The sequence below is a fragment of the Ciona intestinalis genome, chromosome 8 (genome assembly GCF_000224145.3).
Source record: "Ciona intestinalis chromosome 8, KH, whole genome shotgun sequence".
NCBI lineage: Eukaryota > Metazoa > Chordata > Ascidiacea > Phlebobranchia > Cionidae > Ciona > Ciona intestinalis.
In genome coordinates this window covers 4,901,988-4,923,377 of record NC_020173.2, presented here as the reverse complement: position 1 = coordinate 4,923,377, position 21,390 = coordinate 4,901,988, and the positions used below count along the sequence as shown (strand labels likewise).

The following is a 21,390-nucleotide window of genomic DNA, read 5'->3' as shown; positions in this document are numbered from 1 at the left end:
AACATGTTACAAAAACTTTGTAATTAGTGCAATCTGTAAATTTAACGGGAAAATTCTATTTTTTTCTATGCGTCAGATTTTTCGTATTTGGGAATTTCCCATATAAAGTGCCAGATTACTGTTCAGTATTTTGTTGCAAGACGAATGATCTAACTTTAGAATGTTTCAAAAACCGTTTAGAACTAAGTCAAACACTTTACTTCGAAGCTCAGACAAGAAACGACTGCGCAGTGAAGTTGAAAAATCGTTCTCCGCCGATGGGTTTAGCTTGCCAATAACCGAAGTCATCGGTAATAAAGAAGAAGTTTATATTCTCAAGCTATATTCCCATAAGTATGTGTTGGTATAGGCTAAAAAAATGTTAAAGATATATATTTTGAAATAAATGCTGTTAACCAGATATCATTATTATACAATAAACATACACTAAAACTGCCACACCATACATTAAAGCCTCATTTAGAATCTGAGTTTCTGAAAAATCCACTTGTTCTTTCCGGTCTTGTAGCATGTTTCAAATTGTGATGATTCAGCGTTTTTTTTATGTTTTTTTTCCGCATAGTTTGCACAACGATAGATTGCACACTGGTACCCATCTTATTGTATTGTTTTACACAGAGGTGATAATGTGGCAATCTACTCCATGAGAAACAGCCCGGTGCTGTTCGAACATGAAAAGAAGATATTTCCTTCTGTTTACTTCCTATGGGAACATACAATGCTTGTTCCTTCTATACCAACCCAAACATTTGTTATACAGAAGCTTGCTAATGGCGCAGGTAATCCTAATTTAGCGATAATTCTTTAGCTGGTGGCCGACAAAAATTCTCACACTGTCCCTTGGGAGTTAGGACTCATTAATACTCACCGCAGATGTTTTTTTAAACTCGAGCGATTGTGTCTTAAATTAACTTTGAAAACGCGCAAAAAGGTGTATCATATGCTTCAACTTGTCCATTGTCTTTGTCTGAAACCTTTGTCTTTTGTGATCTTGCTTTATCCTGACGTGGCCAGAAAACAGTTGTATTAACACAAGTATTCTGGTTCATACACTACTTTTATGATATTGCTTCCTTAAATAAAGTACTAATGTACTTAAGTATGAATTTGTATTCCGCATAAAATGTCTGTTATATTTTATTTAGATTTGATGTTGCCTGGGGTTGTTTTTCATCCCAATCTTGACTTCCCATGCTTTGAAAGAGGGTCAGTGGTTGCCATTAATACATTAGAGAATTCATCAGCATTGGCTGTGGGGGTGGCTCTCATGTCTTCTAATGAAATGTTGGAAAGTATAGGTAATATTTTATTTAGATAACACAAATCATTCATACCATGATGTATAATTAAAATCTATATTAGTGATATCTAATTCACATTTTATTAATGTAATTCCATTCAATGTCAACTGTCAATCAAGTTGCTTACCATTCCAATACTAAACGTTTAATTATTTTATTATAAAATATACTTATTTTTAGTTATTTTATTATAATATATACATATATATATATATATATATAAACTTTAAAACTTATAAAGTTTTTTGGTAAGTTATTTCCTATGTTTTACTCAGACAAACGTGGCAAAGCTGTTCATATTCTGCATGTGTTTGGCGACCATCTTTGGTCTCTTGGTGAAAAGACACAACCCCCTACCATACCACATACTTTCGATACGCATGAGAACAGCACATTGGACAAAAACACTGAATTAGAAAATCTTGTTGAAAATGTTGAAATAAATAGCAGTGAGGTGGAAACTGAAACAACAGACACAACTGAGGCTGGATGTAGCTTGGAAGGAGGTGATAAACAAAGTACAGACACCGAGGAAAGTGTTGAAAATGAGACAGACACCTTAATGGAGAAGGAATCTATTGATGAGTCTACTTCTGTTGAGGAAGAAACAGAGATAGAGGAAGTTATTGATATGGACGAAGTGTTGCGTGTTTGTTTCATGACTGCAATTAAATCAACATTAAAAGATAACCAACTTCCAATACTGGCAAGCTCCTTTTACAGGTAAAATGCATGTTATTGTTTGTATAGTAAACTGTATTAGTCTGCATGTAAATGCACTTGTTAAAATGCTTGTATTAGCTTATTAAGCAGTCAGCAATTAGTATATTAAACTGGTTTATATCGTAAAGGTGTCCTTTTATTTAACATGAAGGTGTATGTGTTCTTTAACTTTCATTCAAGCAATTCATTTAACGGAAGTTGTGGTCTAATTCAAATACAGAAAATCCATATTAACTATCATTGTTCTTGTAGTTATAAAAGTTGCTTGCATCTGTTACATCGATACATGTTTTTGTGAAGGTCTCATGTTCTGCCTTGTTCACCACCCGATGTGAATTTAGAAATAAAGAAAACATCGTATAAAAAGTTAGGAAAGTAAGTATCCTACCCCTTTTACCCCTCCCAGTAGTGTTACCACTCATATTTCTTAACATTATTGTTATTTAAGATATCTCAAGTCAGTTGCAGCCACTGGTCTTATTGAAGTGAAAGAATTAACGAAAGGAGCTGACAGCATTGTAAAAGTAAATCGCTCACACCAAGAGTAAGTCTTTAACTTTGTGAAGAGTATTTTTGACTTTTAACAATTTTATTTTTAGTTACTGCCATTTCAAGGTTGTCAAAAGAGAGGCTGATACAAATGAGAGCGAAGAAAAAAATACAGAAGTTCAATTTGGTGTAGTTACACAAAAACAATATGAACCTCCTGAAATTTCACTTTTATGTGGGGTGAACGCAGCTACACTTTCTTTTTTTAAGGAGATGGGTGTTTCTAAGGTTATATTTGTGTTAAACAATTAGATGATGAAATTTTATTAGAATATTGTCCTTATCTCTTGTTTTGCTGGAATGAAAATGCTTTTAACTCAGTGGCTAAATGAAGTTTTTTGCTAGTTTGGATTTATATTTTCTGGTAATGAATAAAACTGTGTTCTTAAAATCTCTAAAAATACCATGTTGTTACATTATTAAATTAAACTGTTTTTTTTGCATATAGGGTGGCGTGCTGATGCCCACAGAAGTGAGAAGTCTTGTAACTGAATATGTTAATATGAATAACCTCGCTGAGGGTCGATACGTAAAGCTTGATCCAATTTTACACAATACATTATTTGGTCGACAAGGTTCAGCAGATGTAACACAAGAAAGCTGGGAAAATGTATTCAAAATGTGAGGTCTGTTATTATAATAGGATTCTTTGTAAGGTTTTAATTTTTAGTTTGACATCTAAGATGCAAGTACATTATCAGCTCAAGTTTAAGAATATGACGCCCATTGTACATAAAGGGACGCCTCCATGTGTTGAAATATCTACACAGAAGCGAACTGGGAATAAAAAAGTAAGTTTGCCGTATTTATACTTTATCTTCATGTGGCCGGAAAACAAGAGTTTTGTTACACAGATGTTCTGTTTTATACACCTCATGCCAGCTTACGAGTTACAATATATGTAAAAATAAATTAACTATTACTTAACAATACAATTTGCTGAATAGAACTTTTTTTTAACTGTGATAAAATTGTTTTCTTTCATATTTTCCTGCGAACAAATTTAACAAATACAAATAAAATATTGTTTAATTAATGTCATTATATCCACCATTCAGGTAACTCTGGTTAAAAACCTTGAAAGTTTTTTGATTGATCCACACCAGTTTATGGATGTGATAAGAAAATCTGCGCAAGCCAGCACCTCTATTAGTTTGTTGCCTAATTCAAAACCAAACCACCCATTTTATCAGGTATTATAGAAGTTAATTATTGTATGTTGCCTCACCACCTTGCTGGCTATTTTAAAACATTTTAGGACACTGCTTTGATAATGTAAGCAAAGCTGTTTACCTTGTTGCAACATTTACCTTTATTGCAAAAATTTAAATCATTAAACAGAACAACAATTTAATTGTAGTTAAAATGAGTATACCAAATCATATTCATCACGTATGTTGGTATCACACAGGTGTTCTGTTTCATACATCTCATGCCAACTGTCAGCTTATAGTTATCATGTATATTACTTTGTAGATATTTCAAAGGATATATATTACAATATCAATAATTTTAATTTCATTTTAATATTTTTGATCCAGGTTTTAGTCCAGGGAAACCAAGTACAAAACGTTGAGTCCATTCTTACTGGGGAGTTATATAAACTGCCGCGAAAGTATTTAAAGGGTTTAGAAAATGCTCCCAAACCCAAAGGAAAGCGAAAATAATTTAGTTAGTTTAAATTCAGCAATAAATAAACCTTACATGACTTTGTTTGAAAATGTACAAGAGGTGGTGTAGGATTTCTGTTGAAAATTCCTACAAAGAGTCTATATGAGGGAAGTTACTGAATCAATATAGGTGAGGCAAAGTTGTTATGACATTTGAAATATTTAATAATTTGTTCAACTTATTGGATATTTTTATTTGTACCTATATGCTTTACTTTCTTTTGCGTTCGTGTTATGTTTTTTTCCCGGCAGCTGAATTTATTCCCCTTTGTGTGTAGTAGGATCTTGAGCTGATGACGGTGTAAGTCTGTTGTGTGAAATTAATGTTTCTCTTCATTTTTGAACTTTATGGGGGAGAGTCACAGTAGACTACCGTGGTTGTTTTTCTGAAGGGATTGTGTCATTTTACTTGGTATCGGTTGCCTATTACTCTAAAAGTTCAACCTGTTTACGGTTTAAATCAGAAAATCCTGATCGGTCCTTGATAAAACAAAATCAAGACTTTTTGACTTTATTTTGTTTTCGCATTAATTGAATGTACAACGATAAAACAATAGACAATGTTAAAAGGTTTACAATTCGTTTTAGCGATTGTACGTTAGATACTCTATATACAAAATCTGTGATTAGTATTACAGAGACGAAATTTTAGCTTTTTGTTGTGGTGTGACGGCAGTTGAACCTGTGTTTTGTGGCGATTCTACTGAAGATGTCTTCTTACTCGCACGGCTAATTAAGCGCCACAGTTTCAACACATTAGTTTCGATAACGGAAGAATACAACAAGGGATTTAAAGCGCTGTTAATCGGGAAGATTAACCCAGCGCTAACGGCGTAAACGATCTTGTTTAATGCTACGCCACCCAAACTTATGTAGGCCAGCAGGCAAATGGGAATCCAGCAACAAAAATCCGTAATAATCAAGCGAGTGATTTTGTTTTGTAACTTTCTACTTTTGTCTTTCTGTGGCTTCATTTTCGTGCCCTTTTTATATATCAATATGTAACTGACGAAAATAAACATGAAAAGGATAAAATTGAATGTGACGATGAAGGTCGAATATCCCCAAGTTGCATCACCGACTTTTAGATACAGACGAGGCATGCAAACACTGGTCCCGCCATAGTATCCGATCTCCCTCCTAATTGTGTATAACTTATATGCATTTCCAACAACGTCCTTGGCGTCTTCCCACGCTGTGACGGTGTGGTTTGTGGCTCGGTTCGCCAACAACATCATGTTTTTCTTTGACATTTTCTTCGGATCTGTAAAACCTGTTCGGATACCACACAGAGGTCACAAAATACCCAGATGGCAGTTTCACCAGTGGTATAGCTGCTACAAGCACTGCTATAAGCCATACGAATAGCACAGGCGGTACGAGCCACTTAACCCGCATTGAACGGACAAGAAACGGCCGGTAAACTGCAAGAATTCGGTAAATTGTCATTACTGTCATCATCATTATTGAAGCTTCTGTTGATAGGGTCGCTAGCGCCCCAAGCGATGAACAAGTGGTACTGCTTCTCCACGCAATGTCATGGTAACAGTAAGAACCAGAAAAATGGACCCCCTTGATACAAATAATCAATAGAAACAAACCCATGAGAATATCGGAAATGGCTAAGTTTACCACCATCCAGTTTTGGCATTTCTCAGTACACGCAGCGTTCTTTTGGTATATAAAGTCTTTTATAGCGGAATAAATAACCAGAGAATTACCGAAAATGCTCAGAAAACTCATGATCCAAAATACTGCGCGTATGAAAGTATTTGCAATCATTTCATATTGAGAAGAAAATACTGATGACTTTTTGCTGTTAGGTGGACACTCGTCACTACCATCGGTACAATCTCTGACACCGTCTTCAACCTGAAACATAGGTACGGATAACGGCTTCCCGTTCTTGCAATAGTACCGACTAAGATTGCATTTGGAAACTGCCTCATCCGAAGCATCATTGCAGTCAATAATTCCGTTACAAACCCTTGAGTTGTGAATGCTTATAGAAGCACCTTGGTGGCAGTAATACCTGTTCGAGCAGTTTACTTCATCAAATCCGACTTCGCAAACACCCAAAAAGTTACGATATCTCCAATTTCCATTGGCCTTCTTTCGTAAAAACTGTCTTCTCCTCCTTCTAGGTATAATAACAAGAGACTGTATTCCGTCGCACATTTTTACGTTCGCTCCGCCATACCAGCACCTCTTGTTCGGGGTTTTACAAACCCCCAGCTCATTGTCGCATCCGCATTCATCATCGCCGTACAAGCATTGGGCTATGCCGTCACACTTAAACGCCCGAATATCAGGAAACCGTTTACACCTGGTTCTCGTGCGGTTTCTCTGCACTCGTACAGGAGCAAAGCCGTTCATTGATAAGTTCTGAATCGCATCATCGCACTGCCAATGCACAATATTAAAAAATGCCCGGTCAGTATCTATGCAGCCAGTTCTATTAGAGCAGTATACTTTATTTGATGGGCATACCTCCCTGGAATGCTGTAATCTCTTAGAACCGAAAATAGTTTGATACAAAGTTCGATTTTTGCATGATTTTTCGTCCGACATATCAAAACAGTCAAACGTCCCATCGCAGACTTGTTTTGGAGAAATAATGAGACTTCCATCCAAGCATCGAAAACATTTAAATTTTCCATCTTGGAAACAGAGATCGGAGCCGTCCGCGCAGTTGACGTCATTATCATACAAGTTGCGTTGTGGAATATAAACGTCTCTGCTATCGCATGAGTATGAAGATTTAGCTTGGCACTTGAACCCGTGCGCATGTATTTTCCAGGTATATCTTCCAAACTCACACGCTTTAAAAGGAGAACATAACGAAGGCCCCAATGCAAGATCGTTATTTTTACAAATTATCATTGAGTTTGTTTCGTTTAATAAATCCCGGCAGTGTTGTACTGCAAGCTTCCAGCTGCGAATTTGAACGCACCTCCACTGGTTTCTAATACATAGAGGGTCCCCTATCCTGCATTCCTGCTCTATCTGCCAACATTTAATACCACGTACTCGCCGCCTAAGACCGAACAAGATAACATTCTTCATTGTGTGCATGGTCGGGCATTGGAAGAGCTTAAATCGACACGAAAGGTAATGGCGGTCCAAGCCAGACATACATGGCTCGTCACTTTTGTCTGGACAGTCGGTTGTCCCGTCCATTACTCTTGAGATATTCAAACATGGCGTATCATTTCGGCAATTGCTCTTCTGGAAAAGGCAACCGCAGCGAACTTGGTTTATTCCGCAAGAACAGCCTGTCTCGTCACTTCCATACGGACAATGCGAAACTCCATCACATAGTTGGTATCGTGGAATGCAAGTGTCATTGCCAGTTGGACAGCCAGATGCACTGTTGCGACATTCGCAGGGAAAGTGAGTTACCGAGCAGTTGCAATGTTCAGAGATGTTGCTTGAACCAGCAGCACAGCCGTCCATGTTGTTGCTGATATCTGTGAATGTCAACATAATATATACATTGTTACGGAGTGTATACATTTTCGATAAAAAATAGTAATATTTATAAAGATATAGTGGGTGGGGGAAGATGGGACGTCCCATTATGCAGTAAACAAAAAACATTAAAAGAAATGTAAAACCGCATCTTCACGACTCCCATATAAACTGATGTTAATTGTTTAACCATTATCAGGCTATTTGAATATTATGTTCCAAATGTGTCCCGTCTTCCCCCACCCTTATACCATATTTATATTCAGTTTACGGTTTCGCTTTTTGTGGCCTCTACCACTGTGTGGGCGTGTGTGTCCTTTGGCAAGACACATAAAAATACTGCCTAAATATAAATACACAATAAAACTAATATTCATAAAATTTCATATAGAAGCTTACCTGTTAGCCATATTGATCCATCTGCTGCAAAAATCGTACTCCAGCTAAGTAAAACAACCAACAAAGCGAAATTTGTTTGTAATTTGTCCATGGATAACCAATTCAGTAGAGTTAATTTCAAACTGCCTGCACAAAACCACAAAAAGCGCGTTATGTTTATTTTGTTTGTTCATAGACGCGTCGCACGTAATAGATTGTATCGAATAACCTTTATTTAAACCTAAGTTTATTCTTTGAATTTCACGCGTCTGTCTTTTTAACTGTAAATTAAGCAACAACTGAACCACCCGCTTAGTGGTCACAAACCACCAGCCATACCTGGCCACAGCCTTAACTCTCACTGGAGCAACTGGTGTGATAAGAATACGTGTTGGAGGGCTTCATATTATGACAATCTTTAGATTAATGCGCCTCCTACGTCACGTGTTGTTGTTGCTATCGGCGGAAATCAGATTTCTTGTTTCGCTTTGCCTCGGATACTTTACAATATTTTGGACAATGTGAATGTGTATTGGCACAAAAAGATTAATTTATATATATATATGTTGAAATTTCGGCTTTAATTCATATGTATTGGCTCGGGGCAGACTGGTATCTCGCTGCAGGCAGTTGGGCAGCAGTGTCTGCTAACTTAGATTACTCACAATAAACGTGATTTGAAGATCAATAACAAGTGAGACTGATTAATGTTTCCAAAACCGGACTTCTAGACAGAATCAGGTTCGTGTTAGTGGTCACGACTGTTGCAAACATGTTGTTTTTTATACTTATGTCGCGGTCAAAAAAAGTAAAAGCTCGTATACCTAAGCTTAAATTCGGCAGTAAACAAAGAACACTCGAAGAATTATAAAACCGTATCCTCTCGACTTCCATTGACCAACTAAAATACGACAAGGATATTTGGATATTATGTGCTGAAGGTGTCCCTTATTTCCCCAACTAATAGATATAATGATAATGCATCGATGGCACCCATTTAATGTGACAGCATGTCTTATACCCCATCCCAGGTATTATACCTCGCTTACTAGTTACACGTACGCAACTTAATAAGTGGTCATTTTTTTAATTTGTGTCAGATTTTTTTATTAAGTCTAAATCTACACAACCAACAACGTCGCATCGAGACTGGAACCGTAAACTCTGGCTCAAGGAATAAGCGCTTCTCTAATAACCATATGTCACGGCGAGGAGCATGTATGTGCTATATTGCTACGGTAACGACTAATCCAAACGGCAAGCACACAGTAATAATTTTTTTTGTCAGCTTATAAGTTAGTTTTGAACCCGTTTCCGAACAGTTATGACGTCAAAAAGCAGTGTGTGTGAAATAATACTTTTGTATAAAATGGTCAGATACAAAATATAAAATATCCAGTTAACATATTAAAGTTTAGGCCATGGATTTTCGTCGTCGAAATGTAAAATCTGTTGGGAGTTACATAACACCACGTAAGCCGTCGAAAAATGCCCTCGTCGCTGCCGATGATGTTTTAAATACCGAAGCCAACACTTGTCGTGAGAAGCAGTATGAGTTACACAAGCATAAGAACTACTTCCTTGACGAAGTTCGGGAATTATGGAAAAAACAACAACTCTGTGATGTGCTACTAAATGTGGAAAAGACCCAATTTAAAGCACATAAGGTCGAATACAACGCAAAAGGTGTCTGTTTTACTTAAAAATCCAAAGGCACAACATTTTAGATTTTGTATAAAGTATAAACATAAAGTATGGTCACGCTCGGATTTATATATACTACTATAAATAAAGTATGCTGAAATAAAGAAACAGTGTATACTACACAAGCACTAAACTGATATCAAATTAATCCAAATAGATTGTACTTGCTGCATGCAGTGGATATTTGAAAGACATGTTCGTTGCCAGAGAAAAAAAGCAAGGCGAAATAATTAATAGCGAATTGACCAAAATACCCTTGCTTGGCATCAAGCCAAAAACTGTGGACCAAATTTTAGAAGCGATGTACAGGTAACTAAAGTGGCCACGGTCAGGAGTCTTTTTACTCTTTTTTTAAACTTTTTTAACTTTACCAAATTTTGCACAAATGATTCAAATCAAGAGTGAGGGCGTAAAAATACAATAGCTTTTACTTATCCTCGAAGACAGTAGCCTACCGAGACCATTTTAATTACAAAAACTTTGAAAGGTATATTAGCAGCAAACAAAATTCGTTAAAAACATGCTATGGGGTTAAAAAACTTCAGAAAAAAATGTTAAATAAAGCGTGGCTGATGGTAAATCCACAGCCCTAAGGTCTACAAAATGCAAATTATAATGACAAGTGTATATTATTTTCACCAAAATATTTGCAGTACTTCTATTACATTGTCTCAACACACGGTTGATGATATGTTATCTGCCGCTTCGTTCCTGAGAATCCCAGCAGTAGTAGCTGCTTGCGGAGATTTCCTTGCTGAAATGCTTTGTGTGAAAAACTGTCTTCGGACTTTGCAAGTAAAATAGGCTACACCCAGTGGCGCAGCCAGGGGGGTTTAGGGGTCGCGATCACCTCCCTTATAAACTAAAAAATAAATAAATAATAATTTTTAAAAAAAAGTTAAAAAAATTGTTGAACATTTATAGATTAAGCACCTTTTTTTTTTCTGGCTCCGCCACTGGATACAGCTACAGTATAACGTGTTTGAAGTTGTTTGAACATAAAAATGACGTTGGTGTCTAGTCTCTATAGTTTATGTCTATAGCCCATGTCGCTATATTTAAAACAGAACAAAATTAATAAATTAAAAACCTTAAATAATAAATTGAATAGGAAGAAAATAAGCATGATCGCTACACCTAACATGGCTATTTAACAGGTTGCAAACTTGTACAGTCTAAATGAATTACTGGAACGCTGTTATTCGATGGCTTGCAAGAATTTTATGACGGTTTGCCATCAAAAGGAGTTTTTAAAGCTTAGATATTGTGAGCTGCAAAGCTTGCTACCAAGACAAGATCTGGCAGTGAATACTGAGCTGAACGCCTTTGATGCAGTTGTGCGGTGGATGGACGGGGATAAGTTAGTGCAGAATATACTGTGCATATATAGTAGGGTGCGGAAGATGGGTCACATTTGCGTTCTATTTCTTGTCCCATTTGGTAGTAAACAAAGAACATTCAATGAATTATAAAACCGCGTTGTCACAAATTCCAAAGACAATTGTTAATTATTTAAAACACGATCACAATGTTTGGATATTATGTGCCAAGAGTGTCCCGTCTTCCCTCACCCTACTATATACTATATAGTACTGTGGGGTAAAATAGGATACGATTTGTGTTAGAACCCAAATCCGATATTTCCTGATTGTTTTTAAACAATTTGCAAGGTTCTTTATAGAGTAGCGAGGGCTATACGATAATATTATTTTGGAAATTTTCTTTGTTTACTGCTAAATCGGACGAGGAAAGAGATGAAAAACATATTCAATATTACCCCACCGTATAAATGGATTTATAAAATCATGGCTAATACAGGCCAACTCGAATGACGTATGCCGGTCGTCTCATGCGTCATATCCGCTTTCCGTTCATTCCCGAGAGCGAACTTGTTGATCACGTGGAAGCTTCTGATTACGTCACCAATGTGCCAAAAGTTGGCGACCTTGTCAGAGAAGCTGTTAGATTTCATCTTCTAGCGCATAGAAGAAGCATTTTCCAAACTGCAAGAACAATTCCTCGAACGACATTTAAAGTAAGATGCTCTGAGATCGACACATAACATATATTGCCACACTCTTGGTCCTATGTTTTACATATATAGATGAATGCCATTATTGGAAGCGGAGGCTTATCCCTTAAACGAGATGGCTCGCTGACTGATAAAATATTCTACTGTGACGTCACAGAAGGAGAATGGAAGCATCTAGCCAATCTACCAGAGCCACGTCATCACCATGCAGGTGAGAATATTGTAGGAGCGATTTGTCGTATATAGTTACTGGTGTACCTTTCTGTACCATCGGGTAAGATGGGATACATTTAGCCCCTAAATCCAATGATTCCTAATGGCGATTTCAGCAATTAACAGCGCGTTTTTTAGAGTAGCAAAGATACCATTACATATTTTTATAAATATCCTTTTTATAACCAAGCAGGATAAGAAAATACAACGATACTTGTCTCATCTTACCCCTCATATTATATGTAGTTGCAGTGCTCGGGGGATACTTGTATGTGGCAGGGGGAGATAGTACAGAGGGATGGTCTTCTCCCAGCGACAAGGTAAAGTTCCATGCCTATCAGTGTTTACTTAAAACCTTTGTTTGAAACATTTATTCGTGTATAGGTGTGGAGATACGACCTCTGGTCCGAGGAATGGCTGACAGTTTCTCGTATGAAGAAACCTCGAGAAAGCTTCCAGATGGCTGCTTTGGAAATGAAGTTATACGTAGTAGGTGCGATAAAGAAAAATAAACGTTTTTTGAAAATGAAATCGTAGTGTGCTGTCACAATTTACACATGAATGTATAAATGAATGTGACTTGTTTATTCTCGCGTAGCGGGGGCGAAGCACCGGCAGTCGGTATAACACGAGTGTTCTGTTTCACGCATTTACTGTTTATGACAAAGGGGACCATTATATGGGCTTGGTGTAATTGCCTGAGGTCTTGCACTATGACACACACGCCCACAGCAATGGTAGCAGCTTGTTGATTTTTAGGCGGACGAGTTAACAACGGTGTAACAGTTGCTGAGGTCGAAGTCTACGACCCAGCTACCAACAGTTGGGACGAAGTTGCACCGATAAGTAGTCCAAGGAGACACGTTGCTGTCAGCAGTCTCAGTAGCAAAGTGTATGCAGTAGGGGGTCTAGTGACGATTTAGTTTCAAGAAGAGTAGAAAGGTGATCTACCTTTAAATAACCTTATTATTTAGATTTTTATATAAATAGGTACTGTCTTTGTAAACCTTTATATTTTTATGTACACTTTTCTTCTAATAACTGTAACTTAAAGATTCCCCCACTCCTTACATTTAATGTGATTTTTTCCGTTGTGTGGCGTTTTGAGCACAAGTGTTTCGACCAGCGTCGGTTTCAACCACTTTGTTTTCTTTCTGCATCACCGTCTACTAGCATACCAATACGCGGCCGTTTAAAAAAGCGAGAATGCAACCGGTTTTTTTCTCTGGGTTGCTTCTGTTAAGAGCTATATATCCCCCTGTCTTTTAGTGCTGTTTATGAGTTTTGAGTTTTATAGGCGTGGAGTTACCACAGTTTTCATTGCTGTTTAGTAAATAGCGTTTTATACGACCAGTCAGATTGAACCACCTCGACGTGAGATTGAACCACCTAAGCACAACTCAACATGAGTAAATTTTTACTGCATTATGAATTTAGCAGCCACGATTTTTAGCCACGATTTATATGACACTTGTACCGAACTTTATTTTTGCTGTAGTTTGTTTTTAACGACTGCCATTTAGCTGCCAATTCCCTTTATACTGTATTCGAAGAAACATTTAAAAACTATGTTATGTTGCATACGAAACTTATACTAACTGTACCTTGACACTTTTTGCTAGTTATACATGCATTTGTTGATGACTTCACACATTTGTTTGTAGATACTGCCCTGCTAGTAACACATGGGAGCGCAAGCAGCCTTTAATAAAACCACGGTTTTCAGCGAGTTTGCATTCCATTCATAATCGACTTTACGTGGTCGGTGGAGCAAGTGTGGATCCTGCCGACCCTGCAGTTGGCATCTATGGAGCGGCAGATGTAAGTTGGACGTTCTTAATGTTTTACATTTTTGGTGTTCTACAAAAAGGTAGGACGGGAGAAGATGGGACACCTTTAGCACATAATATTCAAATATCCTGATCGTGTTTTAAACATTTAATAACGGTCTATAGGAGTCGTAAGGATACGGCTTTATAATTATTTGAATGGCGTTTTGTTAACTACCAAATGATTTTCAGATTGAAGTTTACACACCCGGTACAGATCAGTGGTCGATATTCAAAGGGCTTGCCAATACTCGGTTAAATGGAAATTTAATGGATAGTTCAGGGGGGCTGCAACCCAACGAATGGCCAAGTTTAAATTCTGAATGTCTCGAGTAAGCATAGTTAGAAAGAGCAGAACAAAGTTATTGCTGCCGATTTACCCAAATACTATAATACTGTGGGTACTGCTAGAACTCAAAATCCGTAATTTTGAATTTTGTTTTAACAATTAACAACGTTTTTTTGGAGTCTCGAGACTGTGGTCTAAATATTATTAGTTTACTTTCAAAATGAAACAAGAAAAGAGAATGATAACATTAACAAGTCCCATCTGACCCCGCCCCATACTATGAACACAGTTTTAAATTAATAGTTTGTTTATGATCATCATTTTAACTTTAGGGAACAGCAGTTTCATGATCGTGTTATGGTAACACGTTCAGAAGCTGGGTCATGCTCTTTGGATAGTAAGATATACCTTGTCGGTGGATACAGTTGGCTTAACAGAGGCCGTATTGACAACGTTGAGTGTGTTGACACTAATACTGGTGATGTGGCGAAAATAGGTTCAGAAAGTGGGAATTTATTGGGAGTGGAAAATGAGTTAGAACGTGATGGAAAAGGAGTTAACATTCAAAACTACCCGATGAGATGCACAGGTGTCGCATGCGCTGTTATGACTTTGTACAAAACCCCTCAAACTACACTAGGTTGCCTTTCCTTACCTGAGCCGGTATTTAGTGCGAACAGTAAGTCAACAAAGCGAGGGAACCGAAATTTACCAAAATCTGCGCACCCTCGAGTTTTTCCCACTTCTGAAATTGGCGGTGATGATGATCTGTTCTCTGCAGCATCACCCATTAACACAACCCGAAATAATGCTGTACGAGTAAATTCAGCATCTCCACATACCAACACTGCTAAGTTTTTCCCAGACAATCGTAAAAACAGCGACATTTTTGAGTGGCTGGAAACTAGCACAGGTAATATATGTAAATATTTTACAAATATTACAAATGGAGTTCATTTATTGCTGTGAAGATATTAGAGCACAATAGCAGTACCATATTTATCGTTTGACTGACAGTTCTGTAATATCTTACAGGTAACATTCCGGGAAAGCAATCAGGAATCCTAAATTCACTTGGAAATATTGAAACCAATTCAACAGAAACGACAGGCGATAATGCGAATGTCACTTCTAACATATTTTTAACACAGTAACAGAAAGAGGATAGGCCAATGAAGAAAATATTTGAAAAATAAACAATATGCGAAGATTGTATAATATTTTAGGCTTCATTTCCACGAGTTTACCGAAAGAAAAAAGACACCACATATATGACAGACATTCTCTATTTTAAATAGTACACAAACCGCAGTGTAATATTTGCTAATACAGTGTGCACTACGCTAACACGAATAAATGACGTCGTAAGTTTAAAGGTTGTTCACGCTTCAACAAATAACCAGCGCGTGATAATAGTAACATAATCTACAGCTCTATTGGAAAATCACCTAACAATAATATAAGATACATAGTTCAGTACAAAGTTACATCATTTTATGAGTTATAAAAAAATATAAAACTACGAAGTATAGAAAACTAACTAGGCGTTCTTAAAATTGCATAACTACATTAGATGTATAAAAACCACAAATAAAGCACTTTGTTAAACTTCGGAAACGTGTCTGCTGACAAAAATTAATGACTTTAAAAAAATGATAACTGACATAAAAATCGATAACTATCATATATATATTCCAGTTGAAAGTTAGTTTTTGACCCATTAAAAAAAGAAAGTTAATTTCCTGGGTAAAATATATTCTAGGATATTCCATCCAGGCAGGGTTTTAATCTGGAAGATCAATTTCCCCACATAAGTCATTGTAACACGGAATAGAAAACTTGGTATCATTGTTACTTGAACTGGGGTGCTCGAATTCCAAATCGTCAGTGCTAGCGATGCTGAATAAATTAATATTCGTGGTTTCTTCTCCTTCCAAATCGTGTGTGCATTGATGCACTGTGTTAGAACCGTTATTCGACATTGATGTGTTCCAGCACGCCCCACTGGAGATAGGCCGTGATTCCAGGTTTGTACGCATGCAAATAAGTTGGCAAAAAAAGTAACTATATATATGCCTATAATGTATAAACAAAATAAGATTGTTCATTTATAAATAAACGTTACGTATGTTACTCGCTTGGCGGGGCAACGACAGATTTTATAAGACGGGTTTTCTGTGCTATATTTCTCGTGCCCTTGTGGAAACCTTTATTTTTAGACAACTCATAAAAAAGCGCTGGGTTGGAACAATTTGTAAAATTCTACGCTCACAAACATAAAGCAGCCTGGGGGAAGACGAGACCCTTAACCACTATTTGAGCTTTTTCTGATTAAATAATGTTATACATATTTCTGTTTGATAGCTTTTTCTGATTGAATAATGTTATACAATGTAATACATATTTCTAGAACAACTACGCTTCATTACTACGTGTTTTCTTTTTCTTCTCCAATTCTCTCCAACTTCCCGGGCAACATGTCTTGGTGTGAATTATTTGAACCCACGTGTGTTTTGTTTGGTAAATTTTATCTCTCTGATTCTCTCAAATAACCCAGGTACGTCGAGCAATACGAAAACGGTTCTGTCACAAACCACTCTACGTCAAAAAGAGAAGAGTCGCGCGGCTACGGTCACATGATTCTGTTACTATCCTTTTTCTGCTACCAAAAAGGACGTGGAAAGACCATATAGTAGGGTGGGGGGAGATGGGACACCTTTTCATTCTACTTTCTCGTCACCTTGATAGTAAACAAAGAATATTCAAAGAAATATAAAGCCACATCCTCACCACTTTCATGGACCGCTGTTAATTGTTTAAAACAGAATCAGGGTATTTGGATATTATGTAGTAAAGGTGTCCCGTCTTCCCCACCTTACTATATTTAAACAGTTTGTGAATTAATATGCCGATATCACAACATTAAAACGACATGAAATAAGAGAAGACAAGTTTTATTATTGCTGCCGTTTTAATGCGAGTCGCAGTTTAGGCATAGCATGCATCATGTTCAGCCGTTAATGCGATGTTCAACTATCGCAAGTGGTGTAATTAGTATAAAAACACAAACGTAGAAACACGTTTCAGCCGTTATTTTTACCTTTAGCACTTTAAAACAAATGTTCTGCAAAGGTTTTAGGTATAATTGGGCACAGTCGAGGCATTTACCTATACCGGGTTTATGCAGCAGTAAATATATCCAAACTTACTTACCAACTGCCTCACTTGTGCCTATATGTGATCTGCTGTAAGAATATTATATATTTACATTTTAAACCTGTGGTTTATATAGTTTCACAATCACAGCCGTTGAAAAAATAGTATTTCTTACTTCCTGCACTCGTATACATGTCTACAAGTTCTTGACTCAGTTATATTTAATTTATAAACAGGCAGATACCAACCCTCGGATGGCGTTCTCGACTATCGACTAAACTAGTCGCCACCTAAATTCGATTTCGCTTTTTATTCTCCCGACTAAAATTTTGGTCGGTAGATTTTGAACGACTAAATTCTGTAATAAGTAATGCACAACAGTTCAAGACTTTGAAATTTTTGCAGTCATTGTAGTGTAGTGGATAGAGTATGAGCGAGACAAAGCGAGAGATAAATGAAAAAAGAAAAAAAACTATTTTCCCACGGTTGACGGTCGTCCCATTCATATGTTCGCGTGACGTAGCAGCAATAATGTTCAAATATCTGTCTTGTTCTTTATCGTAGTTTATTATATAAAATAAATACTAGAAAATATGGTGCTTCATATAATGCATTTTTGCTTTTTTTACAATACAAAAAAAAGAACAGATTAAACGCTGCAAAGAGAAGAGAATTAGAAAAAAAAACAACAAGCTTTCCGTTATGGTTCTGTCACCTAATTCACGCCCTAACAAATCAACGAAAACAGAGTTATTAACGCTGAGCAGTCTATAGCTCTTCTGGAGACGACGCCAGCCAAAATACAGCGATTTCTCGTTAGCGACACCTTACGAGTAAATATTTATCCGCGCGCAGAGCCATAGAAAAGTAATAGGTGTTTATACGACTCTGTCTGCGCGTCGCGGGAAACGACAGTCGCCAGACTACAGGTGTTCTGTCCCACCATAGTCGGTGTACTATGGTTCCACACACCTCGTGCCCCCAAGTTATGAGGTATGCAACTTTATAGGTAATTATTTTTAATGAAATTTTTTTTTTTTTTGTAATTTTTTACTGACAATTTGACAACTCATAACTGACCACTGGGTTGGTGCAATTGCAGTTAAGTGTCGAACCAGATTAAAAGATTTCTGATGAAATGTTGAGTAGTGTCTGCACATGCGCAGTAGGCGGTAAAACTATATTCTTCTCGGAAAAAAAAACAACTTTTTGCGACACCGGATGTTGCTACCAGATGTGTTATATATATATATGAGAAATGAGGTGCAGTACTTGCTGCTTGGTTACTCTTAAGAAAAAGGCATGTATGTACCGTTAACCTTAGACTTTGTACTTACTTTGTGTACGTAGAAAAGTGAAATTTCCGGAAACAGTGTTACTACAGGAAACTGCAATTGGAAACGTAAAAAAACATGGTTTGTATTACTGTATTTCATCCAACTTTAATGTAGCAAGAATAAAAAAAATTATCTCTAATAAATTTCTTTGTTTACTCAATTTTAGGAAAACTCAAATCGCGCCAATGTTTCTTTACTTATGCATGGGACAATGCTCATGTTTGCTTCATCATATCTCTTTGTTTTAGTCAACCCCTTGAATTCAATAATCAGAACAATATATAATGAAACTTACATGGTAAGTGCTTAACTTGCACCGTTTAGATTTATAATTTAACTACTAAAAGGATTAAAGATTCTATACGAGTGAGTCATGCTAGGTTATCTAGGATTTAGGTCACAGTTGACCATTTTTATCATAGTATTACTTTAACCTATTTTGTATTTATATTGACCCCGCCATCGATTTACATCTTTGTTTATTACCAAATGGAAAGAGAAAAGAGAATGGGGCATGTCTCATCTGACCCCACCCCATAGTCCCATACTCTAATGATTTTTTAGAAATCTGTGGAACCTGTTATAAATTAATAGTTTGTATATGATCATTTTTTAAAACTTTAGGAAAATTAGCTTCATGATCGTGTTATGGTAACTTGTTGATCACCTTGGTGTAATATTTAGGAACGGAATGGTGTGGCTATGTCTAAATCTACATGGGCAGTCTATCTTTCACTTACCTCATCTTTCTTTATAATTGGTGGCTTAGTTGGTGGTTTGGGGATGCAGTTCATACTGAAAATTACAAGTAGAAAAAGGCTAATGCAACTGGCCCATGTAATTAATATACTGAGTGTCATACTAATTGCTGGGGTTGGGAAAATCACAGAATCATATGAAGTTTTTATCGTGGGAAGATTTGTTGGAGGAATATGTTTCGGACTTAGTTTCAGTAAGTGATTCACAAGCATTGTAAAAGATAAGTCATTACTTTAACTTTTTGCAGACCTGCCCAGTTTAATGGTTTCTGAAACCAGTATTAAACAAAAGCAAAACTTTTGGCAATCAATAATTAGTGTTTCTAGCTGTTGTGGAATTCTCTTTGCTGTTATTATAGGACATGACAAGGTATTTATTAGGACATGACAAGGTAAGGTATTTACTATTTAGTATTTATAAGCTTAACTGTATTGTCTATGCCTAATTAGGGGCCACATAGCAGTTAGTAGAGTCCTCGCCTCCTTACCTAGACCAGAGAATACAGGTTCGAGGTTCAATGCTGCTACTATTATAGACATATATTTGTTTAGGCAATTAATTCCTTACGAGTTGTCCAAGATTTTAGCCATACTAAAAATATTTGTGATAAAAAATGACCTTCAATACCCCACTATGCAAAACAAAAAATAATGTTATATTTATTCATTTAAATATGTCTTTTCTTTCAAGATACTGGGATCATTAACTTTGTGGCCAGTTGCGTTTTCAATCGGAGCCCTACCTTCTATAGTTTACCTCATTACAAGTCTGCACTTACCGAATACACCTTATGATGTTCTTCATAGATTAGGAAAACAGGAAGCTTTAAATGTGTTACGAACATTAAGAAATGGCTCTAAGGTTTGTTAGCATTAGAATTACAATTAACCTTTATTTTCTAAATCGAGTAATACATTTTTTTTAGGAACTTATTCATCAAGAATTCGAATTGCTTCAGCCAGATATTGAATTAACTAGGAAAATAGGAATCATTGAGATATTAAGCATAAAGCAGTTCAGGTTAAAGTAGTTCTTCGGTTACAGTATTTTTAGAATCCTAATCTATTGTCATAATTTCATACACGAGGCGATAAGTGTTGCACATTAACAATTTACAATCACTTGATGGCGTTAGCATTAAACCAAAACACTACAGTTAGTGTATTGTTTTGTTACTTTAAAAACTAGTTCATGCTTTATGTATGTAGGACACAAAGTTTAAACCAGGTGTAATATAACAGCATTTTGCTGTATTAATAGAACACCTTTATTGCAAATAATATATAGTTTGTAAAAGTGTTTTGTTAAATTATATCAATATTTGTTGGCAATTTATAATTATGTAGCTTAGAGTCATCAAATACTATGCAATATCTTTTTTTTCCTAAGAATTTTGATTTAAGGCATAATTAATATCATAGGAACCAGTTTCTAGCAGTCAACATTTTGCTTTGCAACATTGTGATGGGTGGTATTGACACAATCTTACTTTACTCTTCTGTTATTTTTATCAATGTTGGAATCAGTAAAGGCAACATGATATTTATAAACATTGGCGCATATTCTTTGATGGTTCTCTCTTCTGTGGTTTGTGTAAGTTCCTTTTTTGGAGTTTTGGACTAATGCAAATGTGTGTGTTCACTGTTAAAAGATTAATTTTTTTCTATGTCCGTTTATTTCTTATTGTAAAAAAAAAAATTAAAAAATATTACAAAGTGTTTAGGCAATTAGACAATGTTTTATTATTAAAAAATACTAATTAGCGCAACATAAACTTTACTTCGTAATCTCTTAACAGTTGTTTTAACCAAATTAATTCATATTCCAGACTATGCTCGTGAATAAATTTGGGGGGTATAGAGTTCTATTTGTTGGGACAAATGTTCTGATCTTTTCGCAAGTTTTGTTCACTATTTCACAAGCTTTGACATACCTGGCACCAACTGTGATGCCAACTCTGGCTGTGTTTCTATATTAAT

At 36.3% G+C, this 21,390-nt stretch overlaps 4 protein-coding genes across 7 annotated transcripts; 3 read left to right on the top strand and 1 right to left on the bottom strand.

Annotated features, from left to right (window-relative positions):
- The first annotated feature begins 44 nt into the window (after positions 1-44).
- LOC100178236 (eukaryotic translation initiation factor 2D-like) lies at positions 45-4,894 on the top strand. 3 transcript variants are annotated; one of them, XR_003396076.1, is made up of 11 exons: positions 45-333; positions 619-779; positions 1,146-1,298; positions 1,577-2,024; positions 2,325-2,399; positions 2,473-2,568; positions 2,624-2,801; positions 3,022-3,194; positions 3,275-3,364; positions 3,632-3,766; positions 4,115-4,225. XR_003396076.1 is itself a non-coding variant. In XM_002129125.5 (11 exons), exons 1-11 carry the CDS (start codon positions 161-163, stop codon positions 4,238-4,240), a joined length of 1,839 nt encoding a protein of 612 aa, XP_002129161.1. In that variant the 5' UTR covers positions 45-160; the 3' UTR covers positions 4,241-4,894. The 3 variants fall into 3 exon arrangements, 1 of the variants encoding a protein (XP_002129161.1); XR_003396075.1 differs by having other exon boundaries at positions 3,257-3,364; XM_002129125.5 differs by having other exon boundaries at positions 3,244-3,364; positions 4,115-4,894.
- Positions 4,740-8,880, bottom strand: LOC108949678 (G-protein coupled receptor GRL101-like). The gene is made up of 2 exons (XM_026835367.1): positions 8,114-8,880; positions 4,740-7,713 (listed from the first exon to the last, which is right to left on the bottom strand). Exons 1-2 carry the CDS (start codon positions 8,202-8,204, stop codon positions 5,399-5,401), a joined length of 2,406 nt encoding a protein of 801 aa, XP_026691168.1. The 5' UTR covers positions 8,205-8,880; the 3' UTR covers positions 4,740-5,398.
- A 100-nt stretch (positions 8,881-8,980) lies between these two features.
- On the top strand, positions 8,981-14,410 carry LOC100186900 (kelch-like protein 13). 2 transcript variants are annotated; one of them, XM_026835368.1, is made up of 11 exons: positions 8,981-9,759; positions 9,954-10,105; positions 10,450-10,591; positions 10,954-11,156; positions 11,615-11,831; positions 11,901-12,039; positions 12,288-12,361; positions 12,426-12,534; positions 12,801-12,983; positions 13,706-13,862; positions 14,063-14,410. In XM_026835368.1, exons 1-9 carry the CDS (start codon positions 9,514-9,516, stop codon positions 12,962-12,964), a joined length of 1,446 nt encoding a protein of 481 aa, XP_026691169.1. In that variant the 5' UTR covers positions 8,981-9,513; the 3' UTR covers positions 12,965-12,983; positions 13,706-13,862; positions 14,063-14,410. The 2 variants fall into 2 exon arrangements, with proteins under 2 accessions (XP_026691169.1, XP_026691170.1); XM_026835369.1 differs by having other exon boundaries at positions 9,513-9,778.
- A 3,840-nt stretch (positions 14,411-18,250) lies between these two features.
- On the top strand, positions 18,251-21,389 carry LOC113474443 (solute carrier family 2, facilitated glucose transporter member 7-like). Its single transcript, XM_026835507.1, has 9 exons — positions 18,251-18,324; positions 18,666-18,730; positions 18,819-18,950; positions 19,337-19,604; positions 19,659-19,780; positions 20,102-20,272; positions 20,337-20,431; positions 20,833-21,004; positions 21,240-21,389. Exons 2-9 carry the CDS (start codon positions 18,728-18,730, stop codon positions 21,387-21,389), a joined length of 1,113 nt encoding a protein of 370 aa, XP_026691308.1. The 5' UTR covers positions 18,251-18,324; positions 18,666-18,727.
- Position 21,390: the final 1 nt, after the last annotated feature.